This window comes from Oncorhynchus mykiss, chromosome 13 (assembly GCF_057628025.1).
Source record: "Oncorhynchus mykiss isolate SJ-2025 chromosome 13, ASM5762802v1, whole genome shotgun sequence".
Taxonomy (NCBI): Eukaryota; Metazoa; Chordata; class Actinopteri; order Salmoniformes; family Salmonidae; genus Oncorhynchus; species Oncorhynchus mykiss.
In genome coordinates, this window is record NC_143034.1 from 14,050,001 (window position 1) to 14,075,000 (window position 25,000).

At 52.7% G+C, this 25,000-nt stretch overlaps 1 protein-coding gene across 10 annotated transcripts in view; it reads left to right on the forward strand.

Moving 5' to 3' along the window:
* The window catches only part of tsc2 (TSC complex subunit 2), a 67,547-nt gene that overhangs the window by 32,092 nt on the left and 10,455 nt on the right, over nt 1-25,000 (forward strand). The window contains exons 26-38 of one of the 10 annotated variants that reach the window (XM_090195279.1): nt 865-1,032; nt 6,241-6,402; nt 6,709-6,867; nt 7,886-7,998; nt 9,808-10,062; nt 11,328-11,570; nt 14,497-14,577; nt 16,572-16,729; nt 21,194-21,831; nt 21,925-22,003; nt 22,806-22,892; nt 24,664-24,850; nt 24,965-25,000. The exon at nt 24,965-25,000 is cut by the window's right edge and continues 110 nt beyond it. In XM_090195279.1, the coding sequence (XP_090051405.1) occupies nt 865-1,032; nt 6,241-6,402; nt 6,709-6,867; nt 7,886-7,998; nt 9,808-10,062; nt 11,328-11,570; nt 14,497-14,577; nt 16,572-16,729; nt 21,194-21,831; nt 21,925-22,003; nt 22,806-22,892; nt 24,664-24,850; nt 24,965-25,000 (2,366 nt within the window). Of the gene's footprint in view, nt 1-864; nt 1,033-6,240; nt 6,403-6,708; nt 6,868-7,885; nt 7,999-9,807; nt 10,063-11,327; nt 11,571-14,496; nt 14,578-16,571; nt 16,730-21,193; nt 21,832-21,924; nt 22,004-22,776; nt 22,893-24,663; nt 24,851-24,964 lie in introns of all 10 variants that reach the window. The other 9 variants (XR_016485660.1, XM_090195275.1, XM_090195280.1 and 6 more) reach the window with 9 other exon arrangements.

Genomic DNA, 25,000 nt, shown 5'->3' on the forward strand with positions numbered 1-25,000 from the left:
TTCCCCCTTGTTGTGCTCATTGGTTTATATTAACCCTCCTCAGGCCGTGCCGATCTCTTCAGTTGGTTGTTTCAGTTGTGTTGATTTGAACCCCTCCTGCTCGGAGTCCATCCTCCTATAACAGATCACTGTGTCCCAAATGGCAGCCTATTCCCTTCACAGGGCACTACTTTTGACCCATAGGGTGGTGCACTGTAGAGGGAATAGGGTGCCATTTTGGGATGCTTCCTGAGTCATGGCAACGTCGGCTTCTCCTCTTACTGCTCAATGTGATGACGTCTCATTTTCTTTCAGGAGTAGTTTGTGTTTGTTGTGGAAAAAGCTGATGCTGTTTATCTCCCTGTTGCTTTATAGTTGTTCCTTCCTTTCTGATATTTCTGTTCCTATTTGTGCGATTCATAGTGTTTTACTGCTGTTAATTTTCTCAACTTGTTTTTGTTTGTTTGTTTTTTGTTTACTCTTCGGTTGACTTGACCCCCCCATCCCCTCCTCTGACTGGGTGCTGCGTTGTGGGTGGGCCCTGACACCTTGGATCCCTCCATTGCTATTGGCACACTCTCTTTTGCTCATCCCCCTGACCTTCGCCCTCTGACCCTTTGACCTTCGTGCCCCACCCCCTTGCCCGTGTCTCCGTTGGTCACCTGGTGGTCGTTCGGGGCCCTTTCTGACGTGACGGGCGACATATCCTGATTTCCGTTTCCTGTTGGCCGTTACCTCTCTCCCCCCGCCCTTACCTCCCTCGCCCACCCCTACTCTGTCCCTCTTTCCAACACACAATCCCACCCCCTATCTCACACACACCAACCTGCCCCCTACCCCCCACACCTTCCACCCTCCACTCCTGCCACGTTGCCATGGTCCCAGCCTACGGGCAGCCAAAATGGCGAAGGCCCACCAGCAGCAGCAGCAGGCGTCAATGGCAGCGGGCGTCGCGGCGAGTACCGGCTCTCCCGTTAAAGAGCTGAGAGATCTGTCGGCCATGGACGCCTTCCGCTCCCGAAGCATCAGCGTCTCCGAGCACGCGGTGCGCAGGTAGAGAGCACTCTGGGTAACCAGGAAATAAAACCCAGAAAATAACATTTCTTGCTTCCGTTGGGGGGGGGGGGGCTTGGTGGGGGGGGGGGGGGAGCCGTCGTCATAAGGACCGGTGGGCGGTTGCCAGGGAAACCTGGGTTGGGTGGCGGTGGCATGCTGGAGGAGGATGTGTTGAGTGGTTCTGGGCTGCAATCGGCATCTTTTTTTTTTTTTAACGACATTTGAGTGATTTCCTTGCATGCAGTTTGTGCTTTGGAAAACATCTAGATTTCTGTCGATGTTTTCCTGTTAACCCCGTTTTGGCTTCTTTCATTTCTCTTGATGCTTTGGTTTGTTATGAATAGTTATTTTTTGTTTGTTTTCGGTTGTGGTGTTTGCTGGGTTTTGCTGTGCCGACTGGATTTAATTTACTGACTGACTGAATGGCTGGAGAAAAACATGGCCCTACTCCAAGCAGTGTACTGAGACGATAAGACTGACAGCCACTGCTACCAATGATTGGCTTTTCCTCTTCCCTGTGGGAAGGGACTATTGTGTTCTGGGCCAATGAGAAGCCAGTCTTACACACATGCTTTGCATGCTGCCTGTGTGGTTTTCTGTTGCTTTGCGTTTGTTTGACCCACAGATGCTCCGTGTTCCGCTACGCTGATTTACAACCATCTGTCTGTTTGTGGGATGTTGGGATTCCTTGATTATCTGAGTTACAAAATTAAGGTAACTTTCCCACAATTCCGAGATTTTCAAGAAATCCCGGTTGGAAAATTCCTGGATTTCACGATCATTCCTTCTAGATTCGAGGAATATTCCAATTGGGATGTCTGGGAATTTTGGGGAAAGTTACCAGAATTATGCTACCCCTCATCTATGACCGAGTGACTGACTGAGTTGGGGGTTTTGTGGTGTCTGTCTCCAACTGACTCAATGACTCCTGCCATGCACCAATCACTACACATACCTGTGAGAGTGGCTGACTGTGAGAGTGGCTGACTGTGAGAGTGGCTGACTGTGAGAGTGGCTGACTGTGAGAGTGGCTGACTGTGAGAGTGGCTGACTGTGAGAGTGGCTGACTGTGAGAGTGGCTGACTGTGAGAGTGGCTGACTGTGAGAGTGGCTACCTGTGAGAGAGCGGCTGACTGTGAGAGAGCGGCTGACTGTGAGAGAGCGGCTGACTGTGAGAGAGCGGCTGACTGTGAGAGAGCGGCTGACTGTGAGAGAGCGGCTGACTGTGAGAGAGCGGCTGACTGTGAGAGAGCGGCTGACTGTGAGAGAGCGGCTGACTGTGAGAGAGCGGCTGACTGTGAGAGAGCGGCTGACTGTGAGAGCGCGGCTGACTGTGAGAGCGCGGCTGACTGTGAGAGCGCGGCTGACTGTGAGAGCGCGGCTGACTGCGAGAGCGGCTGAGTGAAAAGTGAATGGTGGTTAGATAATGTGTCATCATTTCTTTCCATCTGTGTATCTCAAACCCATAGGAGTCCATAGGTTGTTATTGAGCAGTCTGTCAGATGGGGAATTAGTTCAGCTGACACTCAACTAGTCAGCTCTCAAATACTAGCCAGTCTGTTTGTTATCACGGTAACTCATCGTCATGCCAAACAATTTGTCTTGACAATGACCTCCTATGGAGTTGGCAAGAGCACAAACTGATCTGGGACCAGGCTACTGAAGTACTAGTTCTAATCCAAATTATCCCAAGGAGAGGGAAGAACTGATCTGGGACCAGGCTACTGAAGTACCAGGAGACGGAGGAAGAAGTGTGTAGTTTACCAGGCCCTGTTACAATCTGTATAACTGTCAGTCCCCCTCCTGACCAGCAGGGTGCAGGAGACGATCACTAGACAGCCTGAGGAGCTTCCCCGTTACACACAGATCCAAGACCAGTTTTGTGTTTCCCCTCTAATGGTTAGGGATAGGATTGGGGCCAGTTGAGTTGATCCTAGATCTGTTTTGTGTTTCCCCTCTAATGGTTAGGGATAGGATTGGGGCCAGTTGAGCTGATCCTAGATCTGTGCCTATAAGAAAGTACAGTATTTGGGATTCCTCGAACAGAAGGTCTAACAGACTTGCCTCAGTGTGTGACTATGGCAACGCCTCAGTGTGTGACTATGGCAACGCCTCTGTGTGACTATGGCAACGTCTCACACGGCACACTGTTCCCTTCATAGTGCACTGCCTTTGACCAGAGCCCTATGGGGTTGCCTATGGGCCGTGGTCTAAAGTAGTGCACTGCATAGGGAATAGGGTGCCATTTGGAACGCGACAACCGACTTGGTGCCTCAGCCGACACCTACTGGCTACAGGTGTTCTGACTACCTACCACTGGTGGTCTGCTTACACACACACACACACACACACACACTCTCTTTTAACTGCCATTCAGATAATCTGTAATTTAATTTGAAGGGTCCCCTTCTCCATGTCCTTCAGTCTGTACCTCTTAACTCCATAGCAACAGGCAGACAGCTGTTGTTGTAGAGAACATTCAGAGCAGCGTTCTATTAGCTCATAAAGGCCTTTGTCTCCAGCTGTTGTTGTAGAGGACATTCAGAGCAGTGTTCTATTAGCTCATAAAGGCCTTTGTCTCCAGCTGTTGTTGTTGAGGACATTCAGAGCAGCGTTCTATTAGCTCATAAAGGCCTTTGTCTCCAGCTGTTGTTGTAGAGGACATTCAGAGCAGCGTTCTATTAGCTCATAAAGGCCTTTGTCTCCAGCTGTTGTTGTAGAGAACATTCAGAGCAGCGTTCTATTAGCTCATAAAGGCCTTTGTCTCCAGCTGTTGTTGTAGAGGACATTCAGAGCAGCGTTCTATTAGCTCATAAAGGCCTTTGTCTCCAGCTGTTGTTGTAGAGAACATTCAGAGCAGCGTTCTATTAGCTCATAAAGGCCTTTGTCTCCAGCTGTTGTTGTAGAGAACATTCAGAGCAGCGTTCTATTAGCTCATAAAGGCCTTTGTCTCCAGCTGTTGTTGTTGAGGACATTCAGAGCAGCGTTCTATTAGCTCATAAAGGCCTTTGTCTCCAGCTGTTGTTGTAGAGGACATTCAGAGCAGCGTTCTATTAGCTCATAAAGGCCTTTGTCTCCAGCTGTTGTTGTAGAGAACATTCAGAGCAGCGTTCTATTAGCTCATAAAGGCCTTTGTCTCCAGCTGTTGTTGTTGAGGACATTCAGAGCAGCGTTCTATTAGCTCATAAAGGCCTTTGTCTCCAGCTGTTGTTGTAGAGGACATTCAGAGCAGCGTTCTATTAGCTCATAAAGGCCTTTGTCTCCAGGTATCATCAGGTTGTATCTGTCCTTCAATGGAACACCTGTTTAGTTGAACTTCAATACAACATAACATAACACTAAGACAGACAGGCAGACAGGGAGGGAGACAGACAGACAGGCAGACAGACAGGGAGGGAGACAGACAGACAGACAGGGAGGGAGACAGACAGGCAGACAGTTTGAATGATCTACATTAGTTTAAAACACAGTCTTCTCAATATCTAGTATATCATGTAGATGTGTGGACATAGAGGCTGAAAGTATCTGTCCATAAGATTACTTCCTAACTACTTCCTGTTGTAGTTTGGACGGTGTTTGTCTGAACTCTCGGTTCCTACGTCAAACCCGTTCCCTGTGGCGATGTCACTCCCCTTGAAGACCGGCGTAACTTGTCCTACAGAACAGTAGCTGTGTGTTCCGTTTCCCCTGACGGTGGTTACCGTGGTTACCGGGATGCAATGGGGGGTCTCCAGGGAGGAATGCTGAAGGGAGATGTAGATCAGGTGACTGGGATATTACGGTACATCAGTTCCACCGGGCCTTGAGTTCTGTGCAGCATGTTGTTCTAGTGTTCTCTCTCTCTCTCCTTCAACATAAAAGCGCCTGGTCTTCCTCTCTCTCTCCTTCAACATAAAAGCGCCTGGTCTTCCTCTCTCTCTCCTTCAACATAAAAGCGCCTGGTCTTCCTCTATCTCTGACACCAGCCGTGGTTCCCGGGCCTTTGTAGAAGAGACACCCTGTCAGCAGTAAGCATAGCACTTCACATCCACAGAGGGAACGGGTGACTTCAAGCGCCCAGGTTGCCGCTACAGTTACTTATACCAAGTCCCAGCTTGTTTGTGTGTGTGGGAGAGAGGTCCCAGCTTGTTTGTGTGTGTGTGGGAGAGAGATTGGCTCATCTGTGTTTGTGTACATCAGAGGTGTACACCTGAGAGAAAGATAAGAGCCAGGCTGTGTGTGGGAGAATGCAATGCTGCGTGTGTGGATCTTGCAAACCGCGTGTGTGGATCTTGCAAACCGTGTGTGTGTGGATCTTGCAAACCGTGTGTGTGGATCTTGCAAACCGTGTGTGTGGATCTTGCAAACCGTGTGTGTGTGGATCTTGCAAACCGTGTGTGTGTGGATCTTGCAAACTGTGTGTGTGTGGATCTTGCAAACTGTGTGTGTGTGGATCTTGCAAACCGTGTGTGTGTGGATCTTGCAAACCGTGTGTGTGTGGATCTTGCAAACTGTGTGTGTGTGGATCTTGCAAACTGTGTGTGTGTGGATCTTGCAAACCGTGTGTGTGGATCTTGCAAACCGTGTGTGTGTGGATCTTGCAAACTGTGTGTGTGTGGATCTTGCAAACTGTGTGTGTGTGGATCTTGCAAACCGTGTGTGTGTGGATCTTGCAAACCGTGTGTGTGTGGATCTTGCAAACTGTGTGTGTGTGGATCTTGCAAACCGTGTGTGTGTGGATCTTGCAAACCGTGTGTGTGTGGATCTTGCAAACCGTGTGTGTGTGGATCTTGCAAACCGTGTGTGTGTGGATCTTGCAAACTGTGTGTGTGTGTGTGGATCTTGCAAACTGTGTGTGTGTGTGTGTCAGCGGAGGCTGCTGAGGGGAGGACGGCTCATAATATTGTCTGGAAGGGAGTAGTTGTAATGGTATCAACGGTTATTTATACTTATAGAATGTGTTTTGATTCCATTCACTCCGTTCCAGCCGTCATTATGAGCCGTCCTCCCCTCAGCAGCCTCCACTGGTGTGTGTGTCTCTCTGACACCCTCTCGGACACCCTTATCTGGGACCCCTCTCTGACACCCTATCTGACACCCTTATCTGACACCCTTATCTGACACCCTTATCTGACACCCTTATCTGACACCCTTATCTGACACCCTCTCTGACACCCTTATCTGACACCCTCTCTGACACCCTTATCTGACACCCCCTGGCTGTAGGATGCACACCTCCAGCACCACGTGTAGTCTGGGTTCTTCTGACGAGAACACCGTGAGCCAGGCAGACGATGGGTTAAAGACCGTCCACCTGGAGTTAACGGAGACCTGTCTGGACATGATGGCTCGATACGTCTTCTCCAACTTCTCAGCCCTGCCCAAGAGGTACGCACGGACGGGGGGGTTGACCACGGGATATTTTCTGCCTTTATTAGTGACCTCGTGGGTCTTCACTCTAGTCTTCATTATTCACCCAATCACAACGGGGGAAAGGACACGAGGTCTATACTCTAGTCTTCATTATTCACCCAATCACAACGGGGGAAAGGACACGAGGTCTATACTCTAGTCTTCATTATTCACCCAATCACAACGGGGAAAAGGACACGAGGTCTTCTATGATTATCAACTGCCATAAGCCCTCGGAACTAAGTGACCTTGACTTAACCCCTGACCCTTAACCTTTGCCAGGTCTCCTATAGCAGAGTTCCTTCTGGCGGGGGGTCGCAGTATGACCTGGCTGGTGGGTAACAAGCTGATCACCATAACGACCAGTGGTGGGGTCAGGAGCCAGGCCCTACTGGGAATGGACATGGCTGAGAGGCTGGGAGGAGGGGGAGAGATGACCAGGTAACCACCCACACACACACACAGGAGCCAGGTCCTACTGGGAATGGACATGGCTGAGAGGCTGGGAGGAGGGGGAGAGATGACCAGGTAACCACCCACACACACACAGGAGCCAGGCCCTACTGGGAATGGACATGGCTGAGAGGCTGGGAGGAGGGGGAGAGATGACCAGGTAACCACCCACACACACACACACAGGAGCCAGGTCCTACTGGGAATGGACATGGCTGAGAGGCTGGGAGGAGGGGGAGAGATGACCAGGTAACCACCCACACACACACAGGAGCCAGGCCCTACTGGGAATGGACATGGCTGAGAGGCTGGGAGGAGGGGGAGAGATGACCAGGTAACCACCCACACACACACACACAGGAGCCAGGTCCTACTGGGAATGGACATGGCTGAGAGGCTGGGAGGAGTGGGAGAGATGACCAGGTAACCACCCACACACACACAGGAGCCAGGCCCTACTGGGAATGGACATGGCTGAGAGGCTGGGAGGAGGGGGAGAGATGACCAGGTAACCACCCACACACACACAGGAGCCAGGCCCTACTGGGAATGGACATGGCTGAGAGGCTGGGAGGAGTGGGAGAGATGACCAGGTAACCACCCACACACACACACACAGGAGCCAGGTCCTACTGGGAATGGACATGGCTGAGAGGCTGGGAGGAGTGGGAGAGATGACCAGGTAACCACCCACACACACACAGGAGCCAGGCCCTACTGGGAATGGACATGGCTGAGAGGCTGGGAGGAGGGGGAGAGATGACCAGGTAACCACACACACACACAGTAACCCATATACACACACTGTAACCCATATACACACACACACACACACACACACACACACGGTAACACACACACACACACACACACGGTAACCCATATACACACACACACACACACACACACACACACGGTAACCCATACACAACCACACTGTAACCCATACACACACGGTAACACACCTACTGTCAGTAATATCCGGTCTCTCTCTTGCCCCCTGTAGGTCAGACCCCTCCCTCCACACCCGTCAGACCAAAGAGGCTCCGGCCAAACTGGAGTCCCAGTCCAGTCAACAGCTCAACAGAGCCTCACGCATCAGAGTACGATCCATGTCAGGTAGGAAGAGGAGGAACTCTCTCTGTCTCTCTCACTCTCTATCCTTCTCTCTCTCTACTGTCATCAGAGTACGATCCATGTCAGGTAGGAAGAGGAGGAACTCTCTGTCTCTCACTCTCTATCCTTCTCTCTATCTATCTCTCACTCTCTATCCTTCTCTCTCTACTGTCATCAGAGTACGATCCATGTCAGGTAGGAAGAGGAGGAACTCTCTCTATCCTTCTCACTCTCTATCCTTCTCTCTCTACTGTCATCAAAGTATGATCCATTGAAGGTAGGAAGATGAGGAACTCTCTGTCTCTCACTCTCTATCCTTCTCTATCCTTCTCTCTCTCTACTGTCATCAGAGCACGATCCGTGTCAGGTAGGAAGAGGACGTTCTCTCTATCTAGCTATCTATTCTATACACTACATGATCTAAAGTATGTGGTGAACATCTCATTCCAAAATCGTGGGCATTAATATTGAGTTGGTCCCCCTCCACTCTTCTGGGAAGGCTTTCCACTAGATGTTGGAACATTGCTGCTATAACAGCCTCCACTCTTCTGGGAAGGCTTTCCACTAGATGTTGGAACATTGCTGCTATAACAGCCTCCACTCTTCTGGGAAAGCTTTCCACTAGATGTTGGAGCATTGCTGCTATAACAGCCTCCACTCTCCTGGGAAGGCTTTCCACTAGATGTTGGAACATTGCTGCAGGGACTTGCTTCTGTTCACCCACGAGCATTAGTGAGGTCGGACACTGATGTTATGCGATTTAGGCCTGGCTCGCAGTTGGTGTTCCAATTCATCTTAAAGGTGTTTGATGGGGTTGAGGTCAGGGCTTTGTGCCCGCCAGTCAAGTTCTTCTACACCAACCTTGACAAAACCATTTCTGCATGGATCTCGCTTTGTGCACAGGGGCATTGTCATGCTGAAACAGGAAAGGGCCTTCCCCAAACGATTACCACAATTTTGAAAGCACAGAGTCCTCTAGAATGTCATTGTATGCTGTAGTGTAAAGATTTCCCTTCACTGGGACTAAGGGGCCTAGCCCGAACCATGAAAAACAGCCCCAGAAAACAGCCCCCTCCACCAAACTTTACAGTTAGCACTATGCATTGGGGCAGGTAGCGTTTTCCTGGCATCCACTAAACCCAGATTTGTCCGTCGGGACTGCCAGAGGGTGAAGTGTGATTCATCACTCCAGAGAACGCGTTTCCACTGCTCCAGAGTACAATGGTGGAGAGCTTTACACCACTCCAGCCGACGCTTGGCATTGCGCATGGTGATCTTAGACTTGTGTGCGGCTGCTCGGCCATGGAAAACCATTTCATGAAGCTCCCAACGAACAGTTCTTGTGCTGAGTTTGCTTCCAGAGGCAGTTTGGAACTCAGAAATGAGTGTTGCATCCGAGGACAGCACTCGGCGGTCCCGTTCTTTTAAGCTTGTGTGGCCTACCACTGCGCGTCTGAGCCGTTGTTGCTCCTTGACGTTTCCACTTCACAATAACAGCACTTACAGTTGACCAGGGCAGCTCTAACAGGGCAGAAATTTGACGAACTGACTTGTTGGAAAGGTGGCATCCTATGATGGTGCCACGTAAGTCACTAAGCTTTTCAGTAAGGCCATTCTACTGCCAATGTTTGTCTTTGGAGATTGCATGGCTGTTCTGTAATGTTCTGGGGCAACGGGCGTGGCTGAAATAGCTGAATCCACTAATCTGAAGGGGTCTCTCTATCTCTCCTTCGTTCCATGTAAGGTAGGGATGGTGATATGTCACTAATTCCTCCTTCTCTCCACCTGTTCTTTCTCCTTCTCCCCCCTCAGGTGGCCATGCCCTCCGTGCAGGTCCAGCCCAGAGCCTCAGCCCCCTGGTCTCACCCTCTGAGGGGGGAGAGCTGTGTGGTGTCCCCCTCTCTCCCCCCTCCTCCTCCTCTGGCCCCTGTCTGGATGGCCTGGAGCCCCCCTCTCCTTCCCCCTGTGCCCCCCCTAAGGACCCTCTCAAAGACAAGCCCAGCCTGGCAGAGTTCCTTCCCGTTCTGACCCAGGGATGGGCTGAGATCTTCATACGCAGACCCTCAGGTAAACACACACACACACACACACACACACACACACACACACACACACACACACACACACACACACACACACACACACACACCTGTTGAATAACTTCCTCTTCATCTGTTTACACACGGAAGATACAGACCATTTTAGATTATTTTCTCTCTTTTCTTCTCCATCTCTCTTCCTCCTCTGACCTGACTAATTCCAATCACATCAAATGTATTTATAAAGCCCTTTTTACATCAGCTGAGATCTCCAAGTGCTGTACAGAAACCCAGCCTAAAACCCCAAACAGCAAGCAATGCAGGTGTAGAAGCACGGTGGCTAGGAAAAACTCCCTAGAAAGGCCAAAACCTAGGAAGAAACCTAGAGAGGAACCAGGCTATGTGGGGTGGCCAGTCCTCTTCTGGCTGTGCCGGGTGGAGATTATAACAGAACATGGCTAAGATATTCAAATGTTCATAAATGACTAGCATGGTCAAATAATAGTAATCACAGTGGTTGTCGAGGGTGCAAGGTCAGCACGGCCAGGTGGACTGGGGACAGCAAGGAGTCATCGTGCCAGGTAGTCCTGACGCATGATCCTAGGGCTCAGGTCCTCCGAGAGAGAGAGAGAGAGAAAGAAAGAGAATTAGAGAACGCACACTTAGATTCACACAGGACACCGAATAGGACAGGAGAAGTACTCCAGATATAACAAACTGACCCTAGCCCCCCGACACATAAACTACTGCAGCTAAAATACTGGAGGCTGAGACAGGAGGGGTCAGGAGACACTGTGGCCCCATCCAATGATACCCCCGGACAGGGTTAAGCAGGAAGGATATAACCCCACCCACTTTGCTAAAGCACAGCCCCAACACCACTAGAGGGATATCTTCAACCACCAACTTTCCATCCTGAGACAAGGCAGAGTATAGCCCACAAAGATCTCCGCCACGGCACAACCCAAGGGGGGGCGCCAACACAGACAGGAAGATCACATCAGTGACTCAACCCACTCAAGTGACGCACCCCTTTGGTTAATTGGTTAATTCCTAAAAGTCTAAGTCATTGGAGGTGGGGGGTGCTAAGCTGTCATATGGAATGGTTTTATGTCATACTGTGGATCATTTGGCTATTTGATATAAAAAAAAACGTTAGGACCCCGTTTACGTGATAAGACCGATTTTCGCTTAAACTGACGGATTTTGATGGGGATTTTGTGATGTGACTTAGATTGACACACCGGGGCGTCATTGGACTCCAGGGGGGTAATTGACTTCTCTCCTGTCCAGGTAACACCAGCTGGTTGATGTGTCTGGAGAACCCTCCCAGTCCCTTCTCCTCTGAGCTGGGTAACATGCCTCTCCAGGAGCTGTCCTCTGTCCTCATGGCCATGGAGGGGGTCAAGGAGCCCCCCACTCAGACTGCCAGCGCCCCCGCCAGCACAGCCACCCCCGCCCCGACCCCCGTAGTCCTTAACCCCCCTGGACCCATCCAAGGGGGCAAGCCTGGACTCATCCAGCGCTCTAACACAGGTGAGGAGGGAGAGGGGTGTAGTGGTGTGTTGGATATTATAAGTGTGTGTTGATGGTAGGGGTCAGTGTGTGTTGGTGGGAGGGGACAGTGTGTGTGTTGGTGGGAGGGGACAGTGTGTGTGTTGGTGGGAGGGGACAGTGTGTGTGTTGGTGGGAGGGGACAGTGTGTGTGTTGGTGGGAGGGGACAGTGTGTGTGTTGGTGGGAGGGGACAGTGTGTGTGTTGGTGGGAGGGGACAGTGTGTGTGTTGGTGGGAGGGGACAGTGTGTGTTGGTGGGAGGGGACAGTGTGTGTTGGTGGGAGGGGACAGTGTGTGTCACCACCCAGTACAGCTCCCCAGTCACCACCCAGTACAGCTCCCCAGTCACCACCCAGTACAGCTCCCCAGTCACCACCCAGTACAGCTCCCCAGTCACCACCCAGTACAGCTCCCCAGTCACCACCCAGTACAGCTCCCCAGTCACCACCCAGTACAGCTCCCCAGTCACCACCCAGTACAGCTCCCCAGTCACCACCCAGTACAGCTCCCCAGTCACCACCCATTACAGCTCCCCAATCACCACCCAGTACAGCTCCCCATTCACCACCCAGTACAGCTCCCCAATCACCACCCAGTACATCTCCCCAATCACCACCCAGTACATCTCCCCAATCACCACCCAGTACAGCTCCCCAATCACCACCCAGCACAGCTCCCCAATCACCACCCAGTACAGCTCCCCAATCACCACCCAGTACAGCTCCCCAATCACCACCCAGTACAGCTCCCCAGTCACCACCCCAGTACAGCTCCCCAGTCACCACCCCAGTACAGCTCCCCAGTCACCACCCCAGTACAGCTCCCCAATCACCACCCCAGTACAGCTCCCCAGTCACCACCCCAGTACAGCTCCCCAGTCACCACCCCAGTACAGCTCCCCAGTACAGCTCCCCAGTCACCACTCCAGTACAGCTCCCCAGGCACCACCCAGTACAGCTCCCCAGTCACCACCCAGTACAGCTCCCCAGTGCAGCTCCCCAGTCACCACCCCAGTGCAGCTCCCCAGTCACCACCCCAGTGCAGCTCCCCAGTCACCACCCCAGTGCAGCTCCCCAGTCACCACCCCAGTGCAGCTCCCCAGTCACCACCCCAGTACAGCTCCCCAGTCACCACCCCAGTACAGCTCCCCAGTCACCACCCCAGTACAGCTCCCCAGTCACCACCCCAGTGCAGCTCCCCAGTCACCACCCCAGTGCAGCTCCCCAGTCACCACCCCAGTGCAGCTCCCCAGTCACCACCCCAGTGCAGCTCCCCAGTCACCACCCCAGTGCAGCTCCCCAGTCACCACCCCAGCGCAGCTCCCCAGTCACCACCCCAGTGCAGCTCCCCAGTGCAGCTCCCCAGTCACCACCCCAGTGCAGCTCCCCAGTCACCACCCCAGTGCAGCTCCCCAGTCACCACCCCAGTGCAGCTCCCCAGTCACCACCCCAGTACAGCTCCCCAGTCACCACCCCAGTACAGCTCCCCAGTCACCACCCCAGTACAGCTCCCCAGTCACCACCCCAGTACAGCACCCCAGTACAGCTCCCCAGTCACCACCCAGTACAGCTCCCCAGTCACCACCCAGTACAGCTCCCCAGTCACCACCCAGTACAGCTCCCCAGTCACCACCCAGTACAGCTCCCCAGTCACCACCCAGTACAGCTCCCCAATCACCACCCAGTACAGCTCCCCAATCACCACCCAGTACAGCTCCCCAATCACCACCCAGTACAGCTCCCCAATCACCACCCCAGTACAGCTCCCCAGTCACCACCCCAGTACAGCTCCCCAGTCACCACCCCAGTACAGCTCCCCAATCACCACCCCAGTACAGCTCCCCAATCACCACCCCAGTACAGCTCCCCAGTACAGCTCCCCAGTCACCACCCCAGTACAGCTCCCCAGTACAGCTCCCCAGTCACCACCCAGTACAGCTCCCCAGTCACCACCCAGTACAGCTCCCCAGTCACCACCCAGTACAGCTCCCCAGTCACCACCCAGTACAGCTCCCCAGTACAGCTCCCCAGTCACCACCCAGTACAGCTCCCCAGTCACCACCCAGTACAGCTCCCCAGTCACTGCCAGGTTTTTGAGAAGGAACTCCTGCTGTACTTCACTGAACATGAATGAACCTCCCTCCAGTCTGCTCTCCAGTCTGCTCTCCTCTCTGTTCTCCTCTCTCTCCTCTACTCTCTCTGGTCTCTCCTCTCTCTGGTCTCTCCTCTCTCTGGTCTCTCTGCTCTCCTCTCTCTCCTCTCCTCTCTCTCCTCTCCTCTCTCCCTTCTCCCTTATCCTCTCTCTCCCCTCCTCTCTCTCCTCTCTTCCTTATCCTCTCTCTCTCCTCTCCTCTCCTCTCCTCTCCTCTCTCTGCTCTCCTCTCTCTCCTCTCCTCTCTCTCCTCTCCTCTCTCTGCTCTCTCTACTTGTTCATGAGGGCCAGTCTGAGTTTAGATGCTCCACAGATTCACTAATCTCTAAATCATCAGAATCAGTCAAATGTCCTTTCATTGAGTAGCTGGGTGATTTGTAGATCGAATCATAGATGCACCTTGTTCAGGTTGATCCTCGTGAACAAACACTGTTTCTTGTTCCGGTTTGGTAAGATGAAATGGTGCTAGACTTCTCTCACAAACAGATCACACACACATCGCTAGTTCCATCATTGTCTGTCGTGTGTTTCACATATATTTTGTTACTAGTTCCCTATTTTATATATTGTGAATTTAATTTGGTATTTTATCCACTATCTTATTTTTTTGTCATATTTTAATTCCTACTGTTTTCCCTCCACTGTAAATTCATTTTATCCTCATCTTTTTTTGGATTGCTTTATTATTTTCCCATTTCCTGTCATGCTAATTTGTGATTGGCTCTGCTGTGTTGAATGGCGACCTGGCTCGTCCAGTGGGCTCTCTCTCCTCTCTGGGTCTGTCCTTCGCCCCGCCCCCAGTTCCGGTTCGGCTCCAACGGAGCATTTCCTGGGCAGGTACAAGCAGCGTGGCCACGCCCCCAACACGAGCCTCACCCCAAACCAGTGGTGGCACTTTAAATGTGAGGATGGGCTCACAGTAACGGAACAGAATGAATGAATGGTAAATCAAACCCGTCCATCCATCTATTCCATCCATTACTGTGAGCGCGTCCTCCCCTCACCAGCCTCCTATGCCCCAACATATGTGTGCCCCCCCCCACGTCCCGTGTCATCACGTGTCACTAACATGTCGGGCCACCACTGGAGAGAGATGATGACACACACAAACTCACGGGCCAATCGTTTCAATCGATTAATCAACCCGCCGCCAAGATGAACCAATCCTATGACTGGATTTGTTCATGATAATTTAATGACACTTTTGATGGTTTTCTAACATGTGACCCCCTTGTCCTGTGGTCCTGGAATGTACTTCCTGTCTCCTTTTTTCTTTTAACCTCTAACCTCCTGACTCTTCACCCCATGACATCGTCATAGAGGTTATGCATGTAACATAGTCAAGACAGACCTCATCCAGGACACAAACACTTCTTTCTGGCTTCTCTGCTGGCCATTTTGTGTTAGGGATATCATTCTGGTCACCATTTTGTGTTAGGGATATCATTCTGGTCACCATTCTGTGTTAGGGATATCATTCTGGTCACCATTTTGTGTTAGGGATATCATTCTGGTCACCATTCTGTGTTAGGGATATCATTCTGGTCACCATTTTGTGTTAGGGATATCATTCTGGTCACCATTTTGTGTTAGGGATATCATTCTGGTCACCATTTTGTGTTAGGGATATCATTCTGGTCACCATTTTGTGTTAGGGATATCATTCTGGTCACCACACCACCCAATAATGTCATGTTTTGTGAGGTGTCATGGTGCTAAGTGTTCATTGTAATATTCTGTTGCTGTCAGTCGGTGGGTATACTGTATCCTACAGTATACCCACCGACCCACCGACCGACCGACCCACCGACCGACCGACCCACCGACCGACCGACCACACGTGTTTGAAGACGCATCAAATAGATGTTACCAATGATGATGTTACCAATGATGATGTTACCAATGATGATGTTACCAATGATGATGTTACCAATGATGATGTTACCAATGATGATGTTACCAATGATGATGTTACCAATGATGATGAGCCAATGATGATGTTACCAATGATGATGTTACCAATGATGATGTTACCAATGATGATGTTACCAATGATGATGTTACCAATGATGATGTTACCAATGATGATGTTACCAATGATGATGTTACCAATGATGATGAGCCAATGACTGATATGCTGCTGCCTGCAAGTCTGCTCTTTGATCTGTCTCCCTGCGTGTGTGTGTGTGTGTGTGTGTGTGTGTGTGTGTGTGTGTGTGTGTGTGTGTGCGCCTGCCTGACTGAGTTACTGATTCTGTTTGATCACTGATCGATACGTGTAATGCTTCTGATTCTGTTTGATCTCTGTGTGTGTGTGTGTGTGTTTAGGAGGTGTGTGACCACTTAGTGGTGGTCTGGTATACTACAGGTGGTAGTTTGTAAATTAACATAAGGGTGCAAAGTAGAGGTAGTTTAGTGTGTGTTTTTGTCGGTTTTTTTTCTGTGAGTTTTTTGTTTCTTTGTCGTGTGTGTGTGTTTTATTACTTGTGTGTTTATTAAATGTGTTCATTAATGATGTTTTTCTGTGTATGCTGTTGCGTTCGTTGCCATGGGTATCTGTGTGTCCCTCGTCCCCTCTCCTCTCGGTCGCCCCCTGCTGTAGACTCTGTGGTATCTGTGTGTCCCTCGTCCCCTCTCCTCTCTGTCGCCCCCTGCTGTAGACTCTGTGGTATCTGTGTCCCTCGTCCCCTCTCCTCCGTTGCCCCCTGCTGTAGACTCTGTGTGTCCCTCGTCCCCTCTCCTCTCTGTCGCCCCCTGCTGTAGACTCTGTGGTATCTGTGTGTCCCTCGTCCCCTCTCTAACCCTCTCCTCTCTGTCGCCCCCTGCTGTAGACTCTGTGGTAGTGCTAGAGGGGACAGGGGTCAGGGGCCACGTAGACTACCCCTCTGATTGCCCAGAGGCGGAGAAGTTTGAGGCCATGCCCTCTGAACCCATCTACATCGCTGCTGACAAGTTCACCAAGGCCCTGCCCCCTAGAACACTCAGCAGGGTGAGTAGTACACTACAGACAGGGTGAGTAGTACACTACAGACAGGGGGAGTAGTACACTACAGACAGGGGGAGTAGTACTCTACAGACAGGGGGAGTACAGGGGGAGTAGTACTCTACAGACAGGGGGAGTAGTACTCTACAGACAGGGGGAGTAGTACACTACAGACAGGGGGAGTAGTACTGCTACAGACAGGGGGAGTAGTACTGCTACAGACAGGGGGAGTAGTACTGCTACAGACAGGGGGAGTACAGGGGGAGTAGTACTGCTACAGACAGGGGGAGTACAGGGGGAGTAGTACTGCTACAGACAGGGGGAGTACAGGGGGAGTAGTACTGCTACAGACAGGGGGAGTAGTACTGCTACAGACAGGGTGAGTAGTACACTACAGACAGGGGGAGTAGTACACTACAGACAGGGGGAGTAGTACTCTACAGACAGGGGGAGTAGTACTCTACAGACAGGGGGAGTAGTACTGCTACAGACAGGGGGAGTAGTACTGCTACAGACAGGGGGAGTAGTACTCTACAGACAGGGGGAGTAGTACTCTACAGACAGGGGGAGTAGTACTGCTACAGACAGGGGGAGTAGTACTGCTACAGACAGGGGGAGTAGTACTCTACAGACAGGGGGAGTAGTACTCTACAGACAGGGGGAGTAGTACTCTACAGACAGGGGGAGTAGTACTCTACAGACAGGGGGAGTACAGGGGGAGTAGTACTCTACAGACAGGGGGAGTAGTACACTACAGACAGGGGGAGTAGTACCCTACAGACAGGGGGAGTAGTACTCTACAGACAGGGGGAGTAGTACTCTACAGACAGGGGGAGTAGTACTCTACAGACAGGGGGAGTAGTACTGCTACAGACAGGGGGAGTAGTACTCTACAGACAGGGGGAGTAGTACTCTACAGACAGGGGGAGTAGTACACTACAGACAGGGGGAGTAGTACTGCTACAGACAGGGGGAGTAGTACTCTACAGACAGGGGGAGTAGTACTCTACAGACAGGGGGAGTAGTACACTACAGACAGGGGGAGTAGTACTGCTACAGACAGGGGGAGTAGTACTCTACAGACAGGGGGAGTAGTACACTACAGACAGGGGGAGTAGTACTGCTACAGACAGGGGGAGTAGTACTGCTACAGACAGGGGGAGTAGTACTGCTACAGACAGGGGGAGTAGTACTCCTACAGACAGGGGGAGTAGTACTGCTACAGACAGGGGGAGTAGTACTCTACAGACAGGGGGAGTAGTACTCTACAGACAGGGGGAGTAGTACACTACAGACAGGGGGAGTAGTACTGCTACAGACAGGGGGAGTAGTACTCTACAGACAGGGGGAGTAGTACTCTACAGACAGGGGGAGTAGTACTCTACAGACAGGGGGAGTAGTACTCCTACAGACAGGGGGAGTAGTACTGCTACAGACAGGGGGGGTAGTACTGCTACAGACAGGGGGAGTAGTACTCTACAGACAGGGGGAGTAGTACTCTACAGACAGGGGGAGTACAGGGGGAGTAGTACTCTACAGACAGGGGGAGTAGTACTGCTACAGACAGGGGGAGTAGTACTCTACAGACAGGGGGAGTACAGGGGGAGTAGTACTCTACAGACAGGGGGAGTAGTACTGCTACAGACAGGGGGAGTAGTACTCTACAGACAGGGGGAGTAGTACTCTACAGACAGGGGGAGTAGTACTGCTACAGACAGGGGGAGTAGTACTCCTACAGACAGGGGGAGTAGTACTGCTACAGACAGGGGGAGTAGTACTGCTACAGACAGGGGGAGTAGTACTCTACAGACAGGGGGAGTACAGGGGGAGTAGTACTCTACAGACAGGGGGAGTAGTACTCTACAGACAGGGAGAGTACAGGGGGAGTAGTACTCTACAGACAGGGGGAGTACAGGGGGAGTAGTACTCTACAGACAGGGGGAGTAGTACTCTACAGACAGGGGGAGTAGTACTCTACAGACAGGGGGAGTAGTACTGCTACAGACAGGGGGAGTAGTACTCTACAGACAGGGGGAGTAGTACTCTACAGACAGGGGGAGTAGTACTGCTACAGACAGGGGGAGTAGTACTCTACAGACAGCGGGAGTAGTACTGCTACAGACAGGGGGAGTAGTACTGCTACAGACAGGGGGAGTAGTACTCTACAGACAGGGGGAGTACAGGGGGAGTAGTACTCTACAGACAGGGGGAGTAGTACTCTACAGACAGGGAGAGTACAGGGGGAGTAGTACTCTACAGACAGGGGGAGTACAGGGGGAGTAGTACTCTACAGACAGGGGGAGTAGTACTGCTACAGACAGGGGGAGTAGTACTCTACAGACAGGGGGAGTACAGGGGGAGTAGTACTCTACAGACAGGGGGAGTACAGGGGGAGTAGTACTCTACAGACAGGGGGAGTACAGGGGGAGTAGTACTCTACAGACAGGGGGAGTAGTACTGCTACAGACAGGGGGAGTAGTACTCTACAGACAGGGGGAGTACAGGGGGAGTAGTACTCTACAGACAGGGGGAGTACAGGGGGAGTAGTACTCTACAGACAGGGGGAGTAGTACTGCTACAGACAGGGGGAGTAGTACTGCTACAGACAGGGGGAGTAGTACTCTACAGACAGGGGGAGTAGTACTCTACAGACAGGGGGAGTAGTACTCTACAGACAGGGGGAGTAGTACTGCTACAGACAGGGGGAGTAGTACTGCTACAGACAGGGGGAGTAGTACTGCTACAGACAGGGGGAGTAGTACTCTACAGACAGGGGGAGTAGTACTCTACAGACAGGGGGAGTAGTACTCTACAGACAGGGGGAGTAGTACTCTACAGACAGGGGGAGTAGTACTCTACAGACAGGGGGAGTAGTACTCTACAGACAGGGGGAGTAGTACTCTACAGACAGGGGGAGTAGTACTCTACAGACAGGGGGAGTAGTACTCTACAGACAGGGGGAGTAGTACTCTACAGACAGGGGGAGTAGTACTCTACAGACAGGGGGAGTAGTACTCTACAGACAGGGGGAGTACAGGGGGAGTAGTACTCTACAGACAGGGGGAGTAGTACTGCTACAGACAGGGGGAGTAGTACTCTACAGACAGGGGGAGTACAGGGGGAGTAGTACTCTACAGACAGGGGGAGTAGTACTCTACAGACAGGGGGAGTAGTACTCTACAGACAGGGGGAGTACAGGGGGAGTAGTACTCTACAGACAGGGGGAGTAGTACTGCTACAGACAGGGGGAGTAGTACTCTACAGACAGGGGGAGTACAGGGGGAGTAGTACTCTACAGACGGGGAGTACAGGGGGAGTAGTACTCTACAGACAGGGGGAGTAGTACTCTACAGCACGGGGGAGTAGTACTCTACAGACAGGGGGAGTAGTACTCTACAGCACGGGGGAGTAGTACTCTACAGACAGGGGGAGTAGTACTCTACAGACAGGGGGAGTAGTACTCTACAGACAGGGGGAGTAGTACTGCTACAGACAGGGGGAGTAGTACTCTACAGACAGGGGGAGTAGTACTCTACAGACAGGGGGAGTAGTACTCTACAGACAGGGGGAGTAGTACTCTACAGACAGGGGGAGTAGTACTCTACAGACAGGGGGAGTAGTACTGCTACAGACAGGGGGAGTACAGGGGGAGTGGTACACTACAGACAGGGGGAGTGGTACTCTACAGACAGGGGGAGTAGTACTCTACAGACAGGGGGAGTAGTACTGCTACAGACAGGGGGAGTGGTACACTACAGACAGGGGGAGTGGTACTCTACAGACAGGGGGAGTGGTACTCTACAGACAGGGGGAGTAGTACTGCTACAGACAGGGGGAGTGGTACACTACAGACAGGGGGAGTAGTACTCTACAGACAGGGGGAGTAGTACTGCTACAGACAGGGGGAGTAGTACTCTACAGACAGGGGGAGTAGGACTCTACAGACAGGGGGAGTAGTACTCTACAGACAGGGGGAGTAGTACTCTACAGACAGGGGGAGTAGTACTCTACAGACAGGGGGAGTAGTACTGCACAGACAGGGGGAGTAGTACTGCTACAGACAGGGGGAGTAGTACTCTACAGACAGGGGGAGTAGTACTCTACAGACAGGGGGAGTAGTACTCTACAGACAGGGGGAGTAGTACTCTACAGACAGGGGGAGTAGTACACTACAGACAGGGGGAGTAGTACTCTACAGACAGGGGGAGTAGTACTCTACAGACAGGGGGAGTAGTACTGCTACAGACAGGGGGAGTAGTACTCTACAGACAGGGGGAGTAGTACTCTACAGACAGGGGGAGTACAGGGGGAGTAGTACTCTACAGACAGGGGGAGTAGTACTCTACAGACAGGGGGAGTACAGGGGGAGTAGTACTCTACAGACAGGGGGAGTAGTACTGCTACAGCCAATAGATTATGGCAGGTGGTTTTTGGGAGACATTGATGTTTTTCATCCGTTCTTCCCCTCAGTCCTCCTCCAGTTCCAGCCAGGAGGATGAGAAGTCCACCCTGGAGGAGGTGAGTGAGGGGTTCATCCCCATCGACCAGCCCCCCCTGGCCCCCTCCACCCCGTGCAGCCAAGGCCCAGAGCTCCCCTTCCAGACCCAGACCCAGAACCAGCCTGAGACCCAGACCCTCAACAAGTCCAGCTCCTCCCCTGAGCTCCAGACCCTACCAGAGGCCTTCCCCAAGACCACAACAGGACCCGGGGCCGGAGGAGGAGAGGCACCCGGGGTTCGGTCCCCCTCGGAGGCGAAGAGCCAGCCACAACAGCCCCCGGTGGAGAAAGAGATGGAGAAGGTGGAGAGTGGAGGAGGGGTGAACAGACAGAATCAGAGTGGGGATACCACCCCAGTGACAGGGGGGTTGTCTGGGACATCGGGAGGAGGAGGAGATTCCTCTTCCTCGCAGGGAGTCAGGATGAGGTTGGAGTTCCCAGCGCCCCACCAGCCTGGACCCCTGTCCCCCAGCGGAGGGCACCGTCCCAGGGGTCACACCATCTCAGTGTCGGCCCCCTCCTCCAGGAGAGAGAGGATAGGAGGAGACGCGTACCACACCACCCGGCCCGGACCCACCAACACTGAGAAGACCAGTGGACTCAGTCCCAGGTTATATACACACACACACACACACACACACACACACACACACACACACACAGAGCCTTTCCTAATGCTTTTCTCTCTCCCCCTGTCCTGTAGTTTTGTGTTCCTTCAGCTCTACCACTCTCCCTTCTTTGGCAACGAGGCCAACAAGCCTCTCCTGCTGCCCAAGTCCCAGGTGAGTGTGTGTGTGTTTGTGTGTGTCTTTCTCCTCCAACTCTCTCTCGCTCTCTCCTCCAACACTCTCTCGCTCTCTCCTCCAACACTCTCTCGCTCTCTCCTCCAACACTCTCTCGCTCTCTCCTCCAACACTCTCTCGCTCTCTCCTCCAACTCTCTCTCGCTCTCTCCTCCAACTCTCTCTCTCGCTCTCTCCTCCAACTCTCTCTCTCGCTCTCTCCTCCAACTCTCTCTCTCGCTCTCTCCTCCAACTCTCTCTCGCTCTCTCCTCCAACTCTCTCTCTCGCTCTCTCCTCCAACTCTCTCTCTCTCGCTCTCTCCTCCAACTCTCTCTCTCTCGCTCTCTCCTCCAACTCTCTCTCTCTCGCTCTCTCCTCCAACTCTCTCTCTCTCGCTCTCTCCTCCAACTCTCTCTCTCTCGCTCTCTCCTCCAACTCTCTCTCTCTCGCGCTCTCTCTCCTCCAACTCTCTCTCTCTCGCGCTCTCTCTCCTCCAACTCTCTCTCTCTCGCGCTCTCTCTCCTCCAACTCTCTCTCTCTCGCGCTCTCTCTCCTCCAACTCTCTCTCTCTCGCGCTCTCTCTCCTCCAACTCTCTCTCTCTCGCGCTCTCTCTCCTCCAACTCTCTCTCTCTCGCGCTCTCTCTCCTCCAACTCTCTCTCTCTCGCGCTCTCTCTCCTCCAACTCTCTCTCTCTCTCTCCTCCAACTCTCTCTCTCTCTCTCCTCCAACTCTCTCTCTCTCTCTCCTCCAACTCTCTCTCTCTCCCCCCTAGCTGATCGACAGTGTCTCTCTCTCTCTTAGCTGATCGACAGAGCGGTGAAGGTTTTGGACCAGATGCCTCCGTATGATACCCATAAGATTGGAGTGGTGTTTGTCGGAGCTGGACAGGTGAGACCAGATTAATCTAAACATTTCCTGCAATCCATATATTGCCATGGGGTGGAGAGAGATGTTTGTGATCAAATTCCTACAATTCTACACACTTTGCCTCGGGGCTTGGAGAAGATCAATGGGGGCCAATCGGTCTGGAATTCAACCATGATTATTACAGGTTTGGGTAGCCGGCCTCTAGACTAACTACAGGTTTGGGTAGCCGGCTGCTAGACTAACTACAGGTTTGGGTAGCCGGCTGCTAGACTAACTACAGGTTTGGGTAGCTGGCCGCTAGACTAGCTACAGGTTTGGGTAGCTGGCCGCTAGACTAGCTACAGGTTTGGGTAGCTGGCCGCTAGACTAGCTACAGGTTTGGGTAGCTGGCCGCTAGACTAGCTACAGGTTTGGGTAGCTGGCCGCTAGACTAGCTACAGGTTTGGGTAGCTGGCCGCTAGACTAGCTACAGGTTTGGGTAGCTGGCTGCTAGACTAGCTACAGGTTTAGGTAGCTGGCCGCTAGACTAACTACAGGTTTGGGTAGCTGGCTGCTAGACTAGCTACAGGTTTGGGTAGCCGGCCGCTAGACTAACTACAGGTTTGGGTAGCCGGCCGCTAGACTAGCTACAGGTTTGGGTAGCTGGCCGCTAGACTAGCTACAGGTTTGGGTAGCCGGCCGCTAGACTAGCTACAGGTTTGGGTAGCTGGCCGCTAGACTAGCTACAGGTTTGGGTAGCTGGCCGCTAGACTAGCTACAGGTTTGGGTAGCTGGCCGCTAGACTAGCTACAGGTTTGGGTAGCTGGCCGCTAGACTAGCTACAGGTTTGGGTAGCTGGCCGCTAGACTAGCTACAGGTTTGGGTAGCCGGCCGCTAGACTAGCTACAGGTTTGGGTAGCTGGCCGCTAGACTAACTACAGGTTTGGGTAGCCGGCCGCTAGACTAGCTACAGGTTTGGGTAGCTGGCCGCTAGACTAGCTACAGGTTTGGGTAGCCGGCCGCTAGACTAACTACAGGTTTGGGTAGCTGGCCGCTAGACTAGCTACAGGTTTGGGTAGCCGGCCGCTAGACTAGCTACAGGTTTGGGTAGCTGGCCGCTAGACTAGCTACAGGTTTGGGTAGCCGGCCGCTAGACTAGCTACAGGTTTGGGTAGCCGGCCGCTAGACTAGCTACAGGTTTGGGTAGCCGGCCGCTAGACTAACTACAGGTTTGGGTACAACCAAAACAACCTTTAATGAACTGACTTTCTCCCTCCCCCTTTCCCCCTCTCCCTCTCTCCTTCCTCCCCTCTCTCCCTCTCTCCTTCCTCCCCCTCTCTCCCTCCCCCTCCCCCTTTCCCTCTCTCCCTCTCCCTCGTCCTCCACCTTTCCCCCTCTCCCTCCCCCTTTCCCTCTCTCCTTCCCCCCCTCTCTCCCTCTCCCTCCCCCTCTCCCTCCCCCTTTCCCTCTCTCCTCCCCCCCTCTCTCCCTTTCCCTCTCCCCTTCCTCCCCCTCTCTCCCTCTCTCCTTCCTCTCCCTCCCCCTCTCCCTCTCTCCTTCCTCTCCCTCCCCCTCTCCCTCTCTCCTTCCTCTCCCTCTCCCTCTCTCCTTCCTCCCCCTCTCTCCCTCCTCCCCCTCTCTCCCTCTCATTCCTCCCCCTCTCCCCTCTCTCCTTCCTCTCCCTCCCCCTCTCTCATTCCTCTCCCTCTCCCTCTCTCCTTCCTCTCCCTCCCTCTCTCCTTCCTCCCCCCCTCTCCCTCTCTCCTTCCTCTCCCTCCCCCTCTCCCTCTCTCCTTCCTGCTCCCTACCCCAGGTATTCAACGAGGTGTCCATCCTGTCCAATGAGTATGGTTCTAACCGCTACGCTGGCTTCCTGACCGGCCTGGGGAAGCTGATCCACCTGAAGGACTGTGATCCAGACCAGATCTTCCTGGGGGGTCTAGACCAGTATGGAGATGACGGGGAGTTTACCTACTGCTGGCACGATGACATCATGCAGGGTGACTGTATTTCTACTTACAGGTGTTACTCTGTACCCCAGGGTTCAGGTGATGCCCAACAGAGGGGTCAGTCTGTCTGTACTCCCACTAACCCCCCTCTCCTCCTCTCCTCAGCCATCTTCCACATAGCCACCCTGATGCCCAACAGAG